The sequence below is a fragment of the Microcaecilia unicolor genome, chromosome 6 (assembly GCF_901765095.1).
Source record: "Microcaecilia unicolor chromosome 6, aMicUni1.1, whole genome shotgun sequence".
Taxonomy (NCBI): Eukaryota; Metazoa; Chordata; class Amphibia; order Gymnophiona; family Siphonopidae; genus Microcaecilia; species Microcaecilia unicolor.
This window is the reverse complement of record NC_044036.1, coordinates 262,329,981-262,344,768: the sequence shown is the minus strand read 5'-3', so window position 1 is coordinate 262,344,768 and position 14,788 is coordinate 262,329,981. Positions and strand designations below refer to the sequence as shown.

At 39.9% G+C, this 14,788-nt stretch overlaps 1 protein-coding gene across 3 annotated transcripts in view; it reads left to right on the top strand.

The window, feature by feature from the left end:
* Window positions 1–14,351, top strand: part of MRRF (mitochondrial ribosome recycling factor) — a 46,508-nt gene extending 32,157 nt beyond the window's left edge. For all 3 annotated transcript variants that reach the window (XM_030207301.1, XM_030207303.1, XM_030207300.1), the window contains 5 exons: window positions 2,194–2,349; window positions 3,512–3,630; window positions 10,618–10,709; window positions 11,159–11,318; window positions 12,489–14,351. In XM_030207301.1, coding sequence (XP_030063161.1) covers window positions 2,194–2,349; window positions 3,512–3,630; window positions 10,618–10,709; window positions 11,159–11,318; window positions 12,489–12,572 — 611 coding nt within the window. In that variant the 3' untranslated portion in view covers window positions 12,573–14,351. The remainder of the gene's footprint in view (window positions 1–2,193; window positions 2,350–3,511; window positions 3,631–10,617; window positions 10,710–11,158; window positions 11,319–12,488) is intronic.
* Window positions 14,352–14,788: the final 437 nt, after the last annotated feature.

Genomic DNA, 14,788 nt, shown 5'->3' with positions numbered 1-14,788 from the left:
CCTGCGTTTTACGGAGGCGGGGGTATCGAGTAGGACAGTTCCTTCGTTTTTGGCCAAGGTGGTTTCTCGTTTCCACTTAGGACAGTCCCTGCATTTGCCGGCCTTCCACCGGGAAGATTACCCTGAGCAATTCTGGGCTTTTTGCTGCCTCGACGTGAGACGGGCTCTTCTCAGGTATTTGGAGGTGACGAATGAATTTCGTCTTTTTGACCATCTCTTTGTCCTTTTTGGAGGCAGTGAGAAGGGTCATATGGTGTCCAAGGACACCATAGCCCATTGGTTGTGGGAGGCCTTCTCTTCGGCATACGTGGCATTGGGCATGCAAGCCCCTTTGCAAGTTTGTGCTCATTCTACGCAAGCTCAAGCTTCCTCCTATGCAGAGTCCCATTTGGTTTCTCTGGAAGATATCTGCAGGGCAGCTACATGGGCTTCGGTCCATACATTCACTCATCATTATCGGGTGGATGTGGCAGCTCGTCAAGATGCAGTGTTTGGCTTGTCAGTGATTTCTGCCGGGTTGGGAGTGTCCCGCCCTACTTGAGGACTGCTTGGGTGCATCCCACAAGTCTCTGGATTGATCTGTGGGATGCCATGGAAAGAAAAATGTATTCTTACCTGATAATTTTCTTTCCATTAGTCCCAACAGATCAATCCAGAGGCCCCCCCTGGGTTTAGTGTCTGCGGTTTTGTTGCGGTTGATTAGTTTTTTTTCGGGTTCCATTGTTCTGAATGTTTCTTTGTTTGATTAAAAAATAAAATAAATAAATAAATATAGAAGTGGTGGAAGTAACATAGTAGATGACGGCAGAAAAAGACCTGCATGGTCCATCCAGTCTGCCCAACAAGATAAACTCATATGTGCTACTTTTTCTGTATGTTGGGCAATTGGTCTGACAATGTCAGCAGAGTTTTCTGTTGTTTCCATTCCACTGCTTTGGTATCGTTCATACTGAGGTTTAGCTGGCTGCATAGGTCCACATATAGCAAACCTCAGAGGTTCTCTCTATCTCCACCTGCTGGTAGAGGGACACAACCCACAAGTCTCTGGATTGATCTGTTGGGACTAATGGAAAGAAAATTATCAGGTAAGAATTAATTTTTCCATAAGTAACTCAGAACTAAAGAAGAACTGTAAAGGGGTGGGAGTGGATGGTTTTCAATTTCTGTGACTTTTAATACCCTATTTTAATACCATGTGCTGTGCCAACACTGGAATAAGCAGTTAAGAACACAAGAATAGCTATATAGGGTCAGATCGATGAGCCACCTAATCCAGTATCCTGCTTCCAACAGTGGCCAATCCAGGTCACAAGTACCTGGCAGAGTGTCAAAGTGTAGCAAGATTTCATGCTACCAATCCCCTACCCATCTTCAAATCCTTGCTTAAAGCTCACCTCTTCAATGCTGCTTTCGGAACCTAACCTTTCGAACATATAGGCTGCCCCCCCAATCTGTCTGACCTATCAGATTGACTGTACAATTTGTTAAATTGTACAGCGCTGCGTAACCCTAGTAGCGCTTTAGAAATGTTTAGTAGTAGTTTTCCCCATGTCTATAACAGATTATGGACTTTTCTTCCAGGAACTTGTGTAAACCTTTTTAAAACCCAAATACACAAACTGGTGTTACCACATTCTCTGACAACGAGTTCCAGAGTTTAACTGTTTGTTGAGTGAAAAATATTTTTCTTCTATTTGTTTTAAAAGTATTACCATCACCATGTAATTTCATGGAGTTTCCCCTAATCCCCCATGGTACTTGGATGGCTCAGTGGATTTGTACATGGATCACAGATTCAGATGTGGTTCAGTCTCAACAGCTAGTATCTGCTCTGTAGTTCTTAACTGCTTATTCCTGTGTTGGCACAGCACATGGTATTAAAATAGGGTATTAAAAGTGTATGTTTAGTTCCCAATAGGCAAAGGTCTGCACTGCTGAAGCCAGCATCCCACTTTAAAACCACTGTAAGTGGTCTTTTAGTGGGCAGTCTGAGCCTTCAGGTCAAAGATGGAATGGTAGCAGAGCTATTCTTCTTCATCATGGAGGTTTCATCTCTTCAAAATAACCAGGACATATTACCACAAGGAGTAGTCTGTTAACCCTTTTTTTTTTTGCTTTCCAATGTAGTCTATTTCACAGACTTTTTTTCCCACCCACTGTATTGCTGAGCTACATCTCATTTGTCATTTACAGCTAAAGGTAAAGGTCACACACAGTCTAAACTGAATATCAACACAAGCTTAGTAGAGGACATAATTGATTTGGAAGAGGTGAAAAAGGAAATGCAAGCAATGATGGAAAGTCTAAAGGAGGATTTCAGCAAGAATCTCAGCATAAGATCCTCACCAGGTGTGATGTTCTGTAAATAATTCTGGCCCTTTCTGAAATAAGTTATAATGCCAGACTTCCTTATAGATGTAAGTTTAGAATTACTGCAAACATTCTGGCTTGGAAATAAGAGACACAATCTATTTTTCTGCAAATGGCTTTCTTTACGTTTTCTGGACACTAAGAAGTGTAAGTAAAGCCCTTTTCCACCTTGAGCTTGACCAGGAAGAATCCATTTTTGTTAATAACTTCCTGAATTTGGGGGTTTTGTAGGTGGAAAATGTCAAACATATCCAAGTGGAAATGGTTGCAGATGTGAGGGGAAGAAACAGGTTTTTGACTAATGGTGCACTATGGCAGGAAAACTACAATTGCCATCCGATTAGCCTTTTGATCATAGGCAGCAGCCTTGCTTTAAACAAGTACAGGTTTCAGACATACAAATATAACATAACACTTGTATTCTGCAATAACCTCACCGTTCTAAACAGATAATCATAAAAACTGGGCCTTATTATGGCTCTTATTGACATTCCTCATACCCACTTTGAAAAAGGATTGATTGCTAATGACACAGAAGAGACATTATATTGATGTGTTAAGTGCTTCAGATTTAGATAAACAAATTGTATTATAAGAAAGAGAATAACAATTCCCAAAGTGCATTGAGATGAGAATTAAGACAATAAGGCTGGCTTAAATTTCTTTGATGGTGTGGAGTGAGTTGGCAGCTCTGCAGTGAAGACTTCCCATTCATCCCTCCTATTCACTTGGTATCTTCAGACTCCTGCCTAGGTCAAGAGCTTTGTGTAACTGTAGTGTTTTAGAAAATCACATAGTTATGGTTGACTGTTGTACATATTCCATGTTCAGTTTGGACTTGGTTTTACATACTCATGATATTAGCCATGGATTGTTTGCTATCATGAGCAGGGGAAAATGGCACTTGCTCTAATTCAGTTTTCATTATGCAGTGCTTGAGGGTTAGCAAATGGGATTTTGATTAGGAAACTGGGTAGTTATGAGCTGGAAATCCTGAAAGAGGGGCATACATGTATTAACCAGGTCTTTTGTTTTCACAAAGTAGCCCTGAGATACTGTCATTGGGGTTCTTGCTTAATATTATTTGATTTCATTTTTAATGTTTTGTGTAATTTTGACATGCTATTAGTTCTTATTTAAGGAGCTCTTGACCACATAACTGTGAACACAAAAGATGGAAAATTTCCCCTGAATCAGCTTGGACAGATCTCCATGAAATCACCTCAGCTGCTTGTTGTAAACATGGCTGATTTCCCAGAGGTAAGTGGGCATGAATGATTTGCTTTGCCCCTTTTTGAAGGGGTGGATCCAGGAGTGGGTTCATAGCCCACTGCTATCGAGATAATACTGTAACTATCCAGTTGTGAGAGAGCTTGCTGTCACTGCACTGGAATGTGTTTTGTAGTTTTGATCTCCCTTTTTAAATGAACAGAACTTTAAAATGTTCTCAAATGTGCAGTTCTGGCTTGGTTGACTAGTGGTCAGTTCCATGTGGAATGTCCCTGATTTGATTGCTAGAGTGGATCTTCCACATCCTAAGTCATTTGTGTGTGGGGGAGCATTCACAGCCTGTGGGAGTTGCACCTGGTTGCCCAATTTAAATCTCATGATACAGGATTCTGGGAGGAGCCTGGTGTATGATTTTCAGACTTGGGACAATTGGTACAGTGACTAGGCTACGAACCCTGGGAGGAATTATTCCTCGATTCAAATAGGGACTAATCGACCGGTGGAAGCAAATATAAGGCACATAGCACGAGAATCCCAGCGCTGGTTCTGATCGACCTGGAAGGAGATAAATAGAAACCCCTGGCCCTTCTACCCCCACAAAGCAAGAACAAATTAAATTGTTTCAATTTCTCATATTGTTTTGGAGTTTTACTTCATTCCTGAAGAGAGTTAAGTTTTAAGTAACTGAAAATGCCATCTTGATTCTTCCTTATCTATTGCTGTAGACCAGAAGGATCAAGGAGTTTGTTGATCCTGTTCCATGACAAATTCCATGTTATAAAGAAAGGCGGATCCAAACCAAAACTGGCAGACCTTCTCCCTTATGGCATAAACCTTGGTGTGCTAGTGATGCTTATACTTCTTGAACTATCAATACAGCATAAGAAGATGGAGGTTGACCTACCAGGTAGAAAAATAATTCATCTTTGAGAAAATATGAAAAAAATTTTTTGAAGAATTCAGAGAGGAAAGCAAATTTAAAGCCTGAGAGAGAGAGCAGAGCGAAGAAACAAATTAAGCTGATATTCTGAAGATACAGCAGAGCTGGAGATGGTATAGTTAAAATTACCACCACTTGTGCTGGCACTTCTTCTGAACATGCAGAATGAGCTCTGTATGGCATTCTGTATGGGGAAAGGGAAATGGGACTTGATATACTACCTTTCTGAGGTTTTTGCAACTACATTCAAAGCGGTTTATATATATTCAGGTACTTATTTTGTACTAGGAGCAATGGAGGGTTAGGTGACTAGCCCAGAGCCACAAGGAGCTGCAGTGGGAATCGAACTCAGTTCCCCAGGATCAAAGTCCACTGCACTATCTACTAGGCTATTCCTCCATTCTAACATGCATGTCATTTAACATTACTCTTTGGGTTTTGTTTTTTGACCCATGAGCCTTAATTTGCAACTATTCAGAGGATTATTTCCTCCTGTTCTATACCGTGCGCCCCTCCCCCCACCCTCTGGTTATTGCAACAACAGTCCTTGGTCAGGACCATGCACTCCTGTACCCCATGACTACTACGGGTCACTGTTGTGTATTGTCTACTTCTCCCCTCCCAGTACTATGAGTGCTGCCTCTGCAGCATCCCCTGGGGACTGAAAGCCTGAGACAAGAAACAAACCTAGTTCCCGTCACATAGTCATCTGCAGTACTGCCAATGAACTACCCGGCCCAGCCCTCTGTTTTGTTTTTCTAGTATGGCTTGCAACCAAATTTTGTTCAGAAAGCACACGTATTTTCCTTAGATGGAATTTATACAAAGTTAAAAAGTTTAATTCTCATTGAATCCTGGAATTTCTGACTCTAGGCAAGTCACTTAACCTTCCATTGCCCCAGATACAAATTAAGCACCTGTATATGCAACCAAAGAAAGGTTGTATATCAATTCCCCCCATCCTCCACTAGCACTTTGGACATTCCTTTATTTGCACATAGTGCTGACACAATGAATGTAAATGGAAGGAAACTTAAAAATGCTTTGTACCTGATTCACCAGGATTTTGACTTTCTGTATCACATAACTACCATCTGTGCAGTAGCCTGCTGAAGTAGCTAATGATGGGGCAGGAAAGGGTCACCAAAGCACACTCCCAAATTTTGAAATTAAACTGAACAAGCGTTGAAGTATTAAGAGGGCAAGTTTCTTGCTATAATTAAGGGAAAGAGCAAAATAGATTTTGTCATTGTGAATATTTCCTGTGTATATTAGTACTCTACATTTGTAGAATCACAAGGGAATTCTCACACATGAGCATTGTAGACTTCTGAATGAGAAGCAATGTCAGATTTCACAACATTAAGACTAATGCTGGAAAGGATCACAATAGGTCAGCTAGTCCATACGCCTGTCTGCAGGCAAAGTTCATGACACCTAAGCCATCCCAGAAAGATGTTTGATCTGATCTGCCTCTTTAAACCCAACCAGTGACGGAGATTCTTTAGGTAACACCACAAATCCTTGTATATCCAAAAGTAACTATATCATTAAGGTTAAAGCACAACATAGTGCTCTGATCAGAAATAGGAGGCGATTTGAAAGTGAATGCTACGCAGAAGACCATGCATCTCTTGTTGCGGTGGAGGTCTGCTTTTGTTTAAAAAGAAATTGCTCACTGAAATGCTGGTGTCTGCTGAGCACTTTCAGCACTCCCATGTCATTCTGCTGAAATATCAAAGATGGTAAGAAACAGAGAGAGATGTAATGTAGGGCCCCCTCCTCCCTGAGGCCATAGTGCTTCACGAGTGATGAAGGGACTTTTAAAACTACCCTAAGGAAAAGGAGGCCCTTCCTTCTCGAGCAGTCTCTTTTCAGGGCTGATCTTTCTATTATGTTATTGATTGCATTATACACACAGCTGGAAACAATTTTGCAAAGTTCTTTATATATATATATATATATATTTTTTTTTTTTTTTAATTATTATTATTTTTTTTTTAATCTTGAAATTTAATCCTGGAGATCTTTTACCCCAGATTTTTTGAGGGGCATTTGCAAATATCACGTATCTGGTAAGTAATAACTAATAATTATTTACTCTTCCTGGAAAAATACAAATGGTTTTCATTTTTGTACATTTCATATGAAGACGTGGGTATATATATCTATATACAGTATCTGACTAATCAGTTTCTCCACAGATTATGCACATATATAGAAGTGCAAGTGTGCACAGTTTGTATATGTGTGTGTATATATGTATATCCTAAAATTTATATTTCAAGGAGTACTGTAAATTGAACACTTCATATAAAATGTTTATTGAGTATTTGTTATACTCCCTAAACTGGCACCTGGGTCTAAGCACTTTACAATTCTGAAAAAAAAGAGAATCAAAGCTGCAAAGGAACTTCAGTGAGTATAGTCACAAATATGTCCATTTTATATCTTTGGGTAATATTTCAAGCCACACTATAGTAAAATTGGTAGTGGTTCTACTGGTGGAAACAGCATTGTTAAAAGTTGCCTAAATATTTATTTTGAATGATTTTAGTGTTCATCTTGAATGAGCCCCTTGGCTGTGTAGTAATAAAGAGGTTGAATAAGTTTAGCTGTTAAATTGGAGCCCCTTTTACTAGGCTGCGTTAGGTGTTAACGTGTGCCCAACGCAGAAAAAATGGTGTAACATGGGATGTACGAAAGTATTCGGTGTTAGTTTTGCCATCCCGCGCACTAACTGCATGGTAAGTATAAGAACTGTACTGAATAGCATATTTTACTATTTTGCAAAATACGAATAATGAATAGTATTATTTGGCTGAATATGAATACTGAATACAAATAATGGGCATTATTTTAACTTAACAAATAATAAAAGAAACCATGTGAAATCAGAGACCAAGTGTTTATTTCAGTAGGATTTAGCACAGTAAAGCCCCAGATTATTCGTATTCAAAATTAAATCACTATTCAGCCAAATACAAATAATATATTTGGGGCCGAATCGAATACAAGTATTTGGTACAGCCCTAGTAATTATTATTATAACTTTTTTTTAAAGGGGGGCATATTGGGGCAGAGAATGGGCATGGATGCACTATTCAGCTAGCATGCTGTCATTAGCACACATTAACTGAATGATGCAGACTTATACCCTCCCCTGTTTACTAAGCCGTGCTAGTGGCTGTGTCAGCATTGCCGCACAGCAGCCACTAGTGTGGCTTAGTAAATGGGGTTAATGCGGGAGCCCTGAATAGGAGGCGGTAACAGGTCTTGGGTAATTTTTTTTTTTTTTTTTTTTTTTTAGTGGACGCTCGCTAATGCTAACATTAGTGCCCAGCCAAAAAAAGAATAGTAAAAGACCAATTTTATGTCTGCAGTAGAAATGGGCTTAGCGTGTGAGAAGGACCTGCGTAAGAACTTGCTAAGCACATATCTTAGCGCAGCTTAGTAAAAGGACCCCATGGTGACTTGAGGAAAAACACAAAGTCATTGGTTATGTGGCTGTTTGAATCGCACACTTCCTGTGATCATAGCTTGGCATATTTGAGGTTTTTAGCTACTGTCTCACTGGGGGTAATTTTAAAATGCATTTCCATGGGTAAAATGATATTTTATGCCAGAAAGATCTTTTATAAAATTTCTTGGAATAGATGCATATAAACATCTTTTTATATAGTGCTACAAGGTGTATATTGTGATTCCCCTCCATTATATTCTCCTTCAATAAGCTTGTAACCACACCTAACCCTTTTGTGCCTGTTTTTTTTTTTTTTTAAATAGTTTTCATGTATTTTCCCCAGATTCTATATTTGGTGTCCAAAATTTGGCACTGGTATTCGAGTAGTTGCTATATTTGATAATCAGCACCAATTTGGAATTGAGTGCACATTTTGCTATGCGCTATTCTTTAACAATGTACACCCAAATCGCACACCATGCAACCCAAAAAGAGGGGGGGAGGTGACCATGGAAGGTAGATGGACGGGTCAGGAGCATTCCTAAAATTTGCATGTAGTGTTATAGAATACCAGAGGTGTGTGCCTGAATTGGGCGCCAGGAATTATACCTGATTTCAGCAGGCGTGTCCTGGTGCCCAAATGTGAGTGCCAAAATTGACAGTAAACGCTATTCTATAATATCTTTTTGTGCCCATTAAAGAATAGCGTTGAGCGACAATTTTTAAGCACCATAAGTTATCTGACCCGAGCAGAGGCATTGTTAGGAATAGGGTTGGAGAAGGGTTAGCCTTTACATTCATACTTAGAAATAATAAATAAAGACCAGTGGTTTTAGGTGTTTACTCTGTATCCTTCCAAAAGACATTGTACCCATCGTCCCATTAGGGGTGAAAAAGGAGAATGGGCAGGTGAAGCCTTATGTCATAAAGGAAAGCTACAGAGAGCCATTACAGAGATCTGGATAAGGGGGCCATGTCTGGAAACCTCAGATTTACAGATAGGCTTTAAAATGTGCCTTTGCAAGTAATGATTTAGAGCCTTTCATGGCAGGCCAAAGTAGACTCATTCCCTAGGCTACAAGTCAGCCAACATGGCAAAGCACCCTTAAGGGTTGGTGGTAGATAGGGAGAGGCTTTAGTAATAAAGAGCAGTTAATGCGATTAGTATACTAGGTATCTCTTCATTGTGGCTTCTTGTAATGTAGAACCTATAATATTTGCTCCCTTGTACATGAGGATTGAGTGGAGACATAGTCTTATGCTTAGAGTAGTGGCTGAGAACCAGGGAAGCCAGAGTACGAATCCTACTGCTACTCCTTGTGGTCTTGGCCACTGTTGGGAACAGGAGCTAGATTGGCCATTAGTCTGACCCAGTATGGCTACTCATATTCTTAAGTCATTTAATCTCGACCTGGGGTATGTTTACTGAAGGGTGTTAGGAATGGCAATTAATATGCACTAAAATCTATGTTAACTACAAATCTTACACTATTCATTTGAGGAGAATGTTTTATGCAGGTCATGTTCTAATGTAGTCATTAGCGCATGTTAACTGCATGGTTTTAATGTGGGAGCAGTTGGTGACTCCTGTGTAGGAGGTGCTAAGTGATCCAGAGTTAACTGAGCTGCTTTCTTATTAGAGGATGCACTAGCAGGATTATGTTTCCACGCCCACATCGCACCTTCTCCCAGAAAAATTCTCTAAAACATACACACTTGTAGGTATATTACATATGGTAATCCTATTAGCATGTGTTAAGGGCTTAATGTCCTTTAGTAAACATAACCCCTTAGATTGTAAGCCCTCCAGTGCCAAGGAAATACCTACTATACCTGAATATAACTCGCCTTGAGCTCCAACTGAATAAGGTGTGAGCTGAATCCAAAATCCCTCCCCTTCACTTCTATGAGGCAGGATCCTGTACTGGAAATCAATTCTAAGCTCTCTGCATTGCCTAGTCAGAAGGTATTTATTTAAAATATTTTTATACTGCTGTGTATAACATTCTCAGTGGTATAAGGTCTCAGAGCTGGCCACATTTCCTTCAAGTACAGCTCGTTGGCATCATACTGAAAAGTGACACAGGAATGGGGTCTTTCATTTCTTCCATAAAGTTCATTAATTGTAATACTATATGGACATCAAAGGGTAAGATTCTAGCTTATTTCCAGTGGACTGTAGGCAAAACATTTACATCAAAATACAGGATCTGAATTCCACTGTGAGCTTCCCTATAGTTTAAACAAAAAATAATTCTTATCCAGAACTTTGCATTTGTCTTTATACCTGCTTGGTACAATCTAGCTGTTTCCCAGAGGGTTTTATTGTGGTTTTTGATCTGCATTACCTCAAGCCACTGAAATTGTTTCAAAGGCCCGGAGCTTTTTCAGAATGGCTGTGCCTCCCCTGCAGTACTGAGGTACTACCAGAGGACCAAGTTTGTAGTTCATAGGATCAAAGTCTCCCACACCAGAATAACTCCCTGATCTTCCTGGTAACAAATCTAAATGTTTCCATCGCCTGGCTAGATGGATTGCCAGCTACAGACAGCATGCTCTGGCATCTGGGAGTGATTATTTACTAATTTCTCTTTTGTCTTTTGATCTGCTGCAGAGTACAGCTGCAGCTCTGAAGGCTCTGCAAGAGAGTCGAATGAACCTGAACCCCGAAGTTGACGGGACAGTAATTCGTGTGCCAGTTCCTAAGTACGTAATTATCAGACATATTTTTAAATATAACTCATTGACTTTGTAGCAAATTGTTTTAGACTCTGGTGGCCATACCTTGTAATTCCTGGTTGCCTTTTCACTTGTTTTAAGTTAGCTTCCATGCTGAAACGTGTTCATTAATCTTGAAAATACTTTTAGGAGATGAGAGAAGAAGATGTGAACAGCACCGACCGAATAACCTGCCCAGTTGGCAGTTCTGAACCATCAATGGCTTTTGCTTGAAGCCTGTGACTCCACCCAACCCTATTCTGTAGGCACATGCCGCGCTAACAACATAAAGAGTTTTCTTCATGAATGCTTCTGAAATATTATGTTCTTGTATTCTGTTTGGCATTTGTTGTGGATAGTTAGGCACCATTGTAAGTACAATGTTCAGCTTCCTCAAAGACTGGCTTGTCTAACAGTACAGTCTTTATTATTCACAGAGTAACAAGAGAACACAGGGAAAATCTGGCAAAACTGGCAAAGCAACTGACAAACAAGGGGAAGGATTCCCTCCGAAGAGTTCGAAGCAGTGCCATGGCGGAAGTCAAGAAATCAAAAAGCACAGTTTCTGAAGACGTAATAAGGTTAATAGAGAAGCAGGTGAGAGAGCTTTTATTGACCTTATTTATTTATAGCATTTATGTCCCACAATATTCCCACTCATGGGCAGGCTCAATGTAGCGTACAACAGTCTATAAAAACATACAACAATTCAGCAAACAAACAATCAATGTCGTAAGAGAGAAAGGGAAATAGCTAAGGAGGGAAAAGGGGAAAGAGTAGTGGTGAACAATATGTCACTACAACAGTTGGAATTCAGAAGGAAGAGATGCCAGGCGGGTTTGAAGCGTATGCTCTACCAAAAAGGAAGGTCTTGAGGCGCTTTTTGAAGGTCGGGTGATCAGGAGTAAGTTTGACCAATTGAGGCAGCCCATTCCACAATTGAGTGCTGAGATAGGAGAAGGAGGATGGTCTTATACTTGAGGCCACAAAAAACTGGGTAATGGAGATTTAGGTACGAACGATTTGATTTGTGAGAGTTCCTAGGCGGCAGGTTAATTAGGGTGTCCATATAAGCAGGGGCTTCACCGTAGATGATTTTGTGCACCAGAGTGCAAATTTTAATAGTGATTCAGTCCTTCACAGGAAGCCGGTGCAGCTTGAAAGACTTGGGAGTCAAACACAGTCATTTTTAAAATTTTGGTACCATTCCATCCAGCAGTGCTGCCATAGGAGAACCCAAACTTGTCAAATCTGAAGATGTGCAGGGTCAGGCCCAGCTGGCACCTGATGGGGCCCTGATCAACCTACTTTGTAATAGACATGATGTCACCACAACTGCCACCATTATTCCATTTTGTGATCTTGGAGAAGAATGGTTTAAAGTGATATGCTTTAAAAGAGCATAAGTACATAAGTATTGTCATACTGGGACAGACCAAAGGCCCATCAAGCCCAGCATTCTGTTTCCATCAGTAGCCAATCCAGGTTACAAGTAATACATTTTATGCTGCTTATCCTTTATGACATCACTCGCTATTTCAGTGACTTCTTGAGTGGTTTGGGCGGGGGGGGGGGGGGGGGGAGCAGTGAAGTATTGACCTCAATTTTTAAAGACTAAAAGGTTCATGGATCCAGATATTGAACGTATTCTTTTTATTCTTTTCTTAATGAAAGTCTTGTATTTTATATATATGTCTATATATAAATAATAAAGGAAAAAAAATCCTTTGGTCAGATTAAAAGTTGTGGTGTTTTCACACCTTGCAGATCCAGCAAATGGTAGATGACACTGTGACAGAGATGGACAAACAGCTGGCAACAAAGACAAAAGAACTTCTGGGTTCTGAGTGATCTAGGCCTGCTGCCTCACTGACGTTCACGGCTGTTGCACAGTATTGCCCATGGGAAGAGCATCATGACTGCATGTGTCATTTGGTCAACTGGTATATAACAGTGAGACTTGTGCCTGTTTGGGACTTGTAACCAATAGACTGAGCATACATCAGCTGCATCACCACCTTGTACGTCTGCTTTCTGCACAGAAAAATTAGAATATGGATGTAGTCTGTCTTTAACAGATGTCAAGGTTGTTCATTGCTTAGTGATAAACAGTCACTATAACCAAGCACATGATTTTATCAAGTGAAAAAATAGAGGTTTCCTAAGCTACTGTACATTTATTGGGCAGATTCTAGAAAACTGGATTCTTTTTCAGATACTTACGAATAAACCAGAGATGTTACGATAATGTTTTAAATTGCTACCATTGGAGTCAGGTATTTAAGAATACAGCTCAAGTTAAATATGTGACAAGTGATAATTTGGACTTTGAGAAGGTAATTTTATAAATCTTTTTTGTGCGTAAACTGCCGGATTCTATATCTCACACCTTAATTTCCACACTGAAATCAAAGCATATTCTATTGGTTAACTAGCTAATCAGCCCTGTCAGTTGGGAGGTAAAATTTTGTATTGTATGCTTTCATTGGGGTGAGGGACCATCATTTTCAAACCTTGTATACGGACAAAAATACATTATCCTGTCTCTGTCTCCAACCAATGTTCTCTGTGCAGCAGTGATTCTTCAACCTATCCCTAGGACAAACCCAGCCAGTCTGGTTTTCATGATAATGAATAAAGCCATGACATAAAATTTTGCATGAATTACCTCTATTGTATGCAAATCTATCTCATGCACATTCATTGAGTATCCTGAAAAAATGACTGGCTGGGCATGATTGGGCTAAAAATCGCTGATATGGTTTAAGGTCTTCATTGGTGCAGTCAGGTTGAAGCTCTCAAATGGCAAGGTTATTACTTATATTTTTTGATCATTATACTGTCCTGTGTTTTACAGTTTCTGCTTAAAAACAGTCCTAGATCTGTTTAGCTATTTGGGTGCCTGCTCCGAATATTGCCGGCATCCACATAACTCCCAGCTCCTCCCCAATTCTGCCCTGTGTGGCCCGACTCAAAAATGGCTGTTCTGTGCTGATGTTCAGCGGCACTGCTTGGTTAAGTACCACTGAATATTGATGGGTAGCCAGCTGAGACATTTCCTGCCTATTTTGCAGAAGGAAGATCTCCCATCTTTTCTGAAGTCCAGACCCAATACTGTTCTCCCCTTTTACTCTCTTATGCTTCTGTGGTAGTTACAGAGAGTGAGATACTGCCCTCTTTTTGGTGAAGTATGACCTGTGGCATGATGTCGCCTCTCATGAAATTCATTTGCCTTTACTCTTGTAGAATTCTCTTTTAAAGAACCATGATTAACAATTCTTTCTTTAACAATGGCAAATCTTTAAGGCAGTGTTCTTCAGTGAAAGGCCCGACGGCCAATTTCAGCCCTTGGAAACCTCTGAGGCAGGCCTCATCATCATTCTGGCTTTTTTTCAGCTACTGTCTGCCTCTCTAACCAGGTTCATGAGAGAACGAGGGAATTGGATAGGAGGAAGAGCTACATGCTTTGAAGGATAAGGTATTTCTCAGTAGGTGACGAGAATAGTACTGTGTGTCTAGTACTGTTTTTGAAATGTTAAAATAAACCCTTAGTTAATTTTACAATGCTTTGGATTTTTATGGTCATTACTGTATAATAATAATCTCACAATAAAGAGAAATCACACGTTCAAGAAATATTGGGGGTTTTTTGCCATTTTGATGTGAATCTTTAGTTCTGTAATCAATTGAATTTAAGAATATTGCATTATAGTAATTTTTGTAGCTGTTTGATTCTGAAAAGTTTATGCCAAAAGCTGTGGCCACTTTACTATAACTTATCACTGCATTTGTCTTAACATTTCAAATGTCTTTTGATCCCCTCTATTGCTTGGTTCTTATGATGTTTTAGGTCATTTTTTTTAAACCAAAGGCTACCTAATTTGTTGATGGATATGTATGTACCTGTAATTCATGTGTGGGTATGTCCATGTAGATGTATCTTTGTGTGTCTGTGAATGGGAGAGCAGAGAAGAGGGGAGAGAGCTTTAAAGGAGCAGTTTCCTAACTGCTGTGTTTCACTGTATCAAGTTTCTATATTGCAGAAGCTGGAACTGCTTCTTCCATAG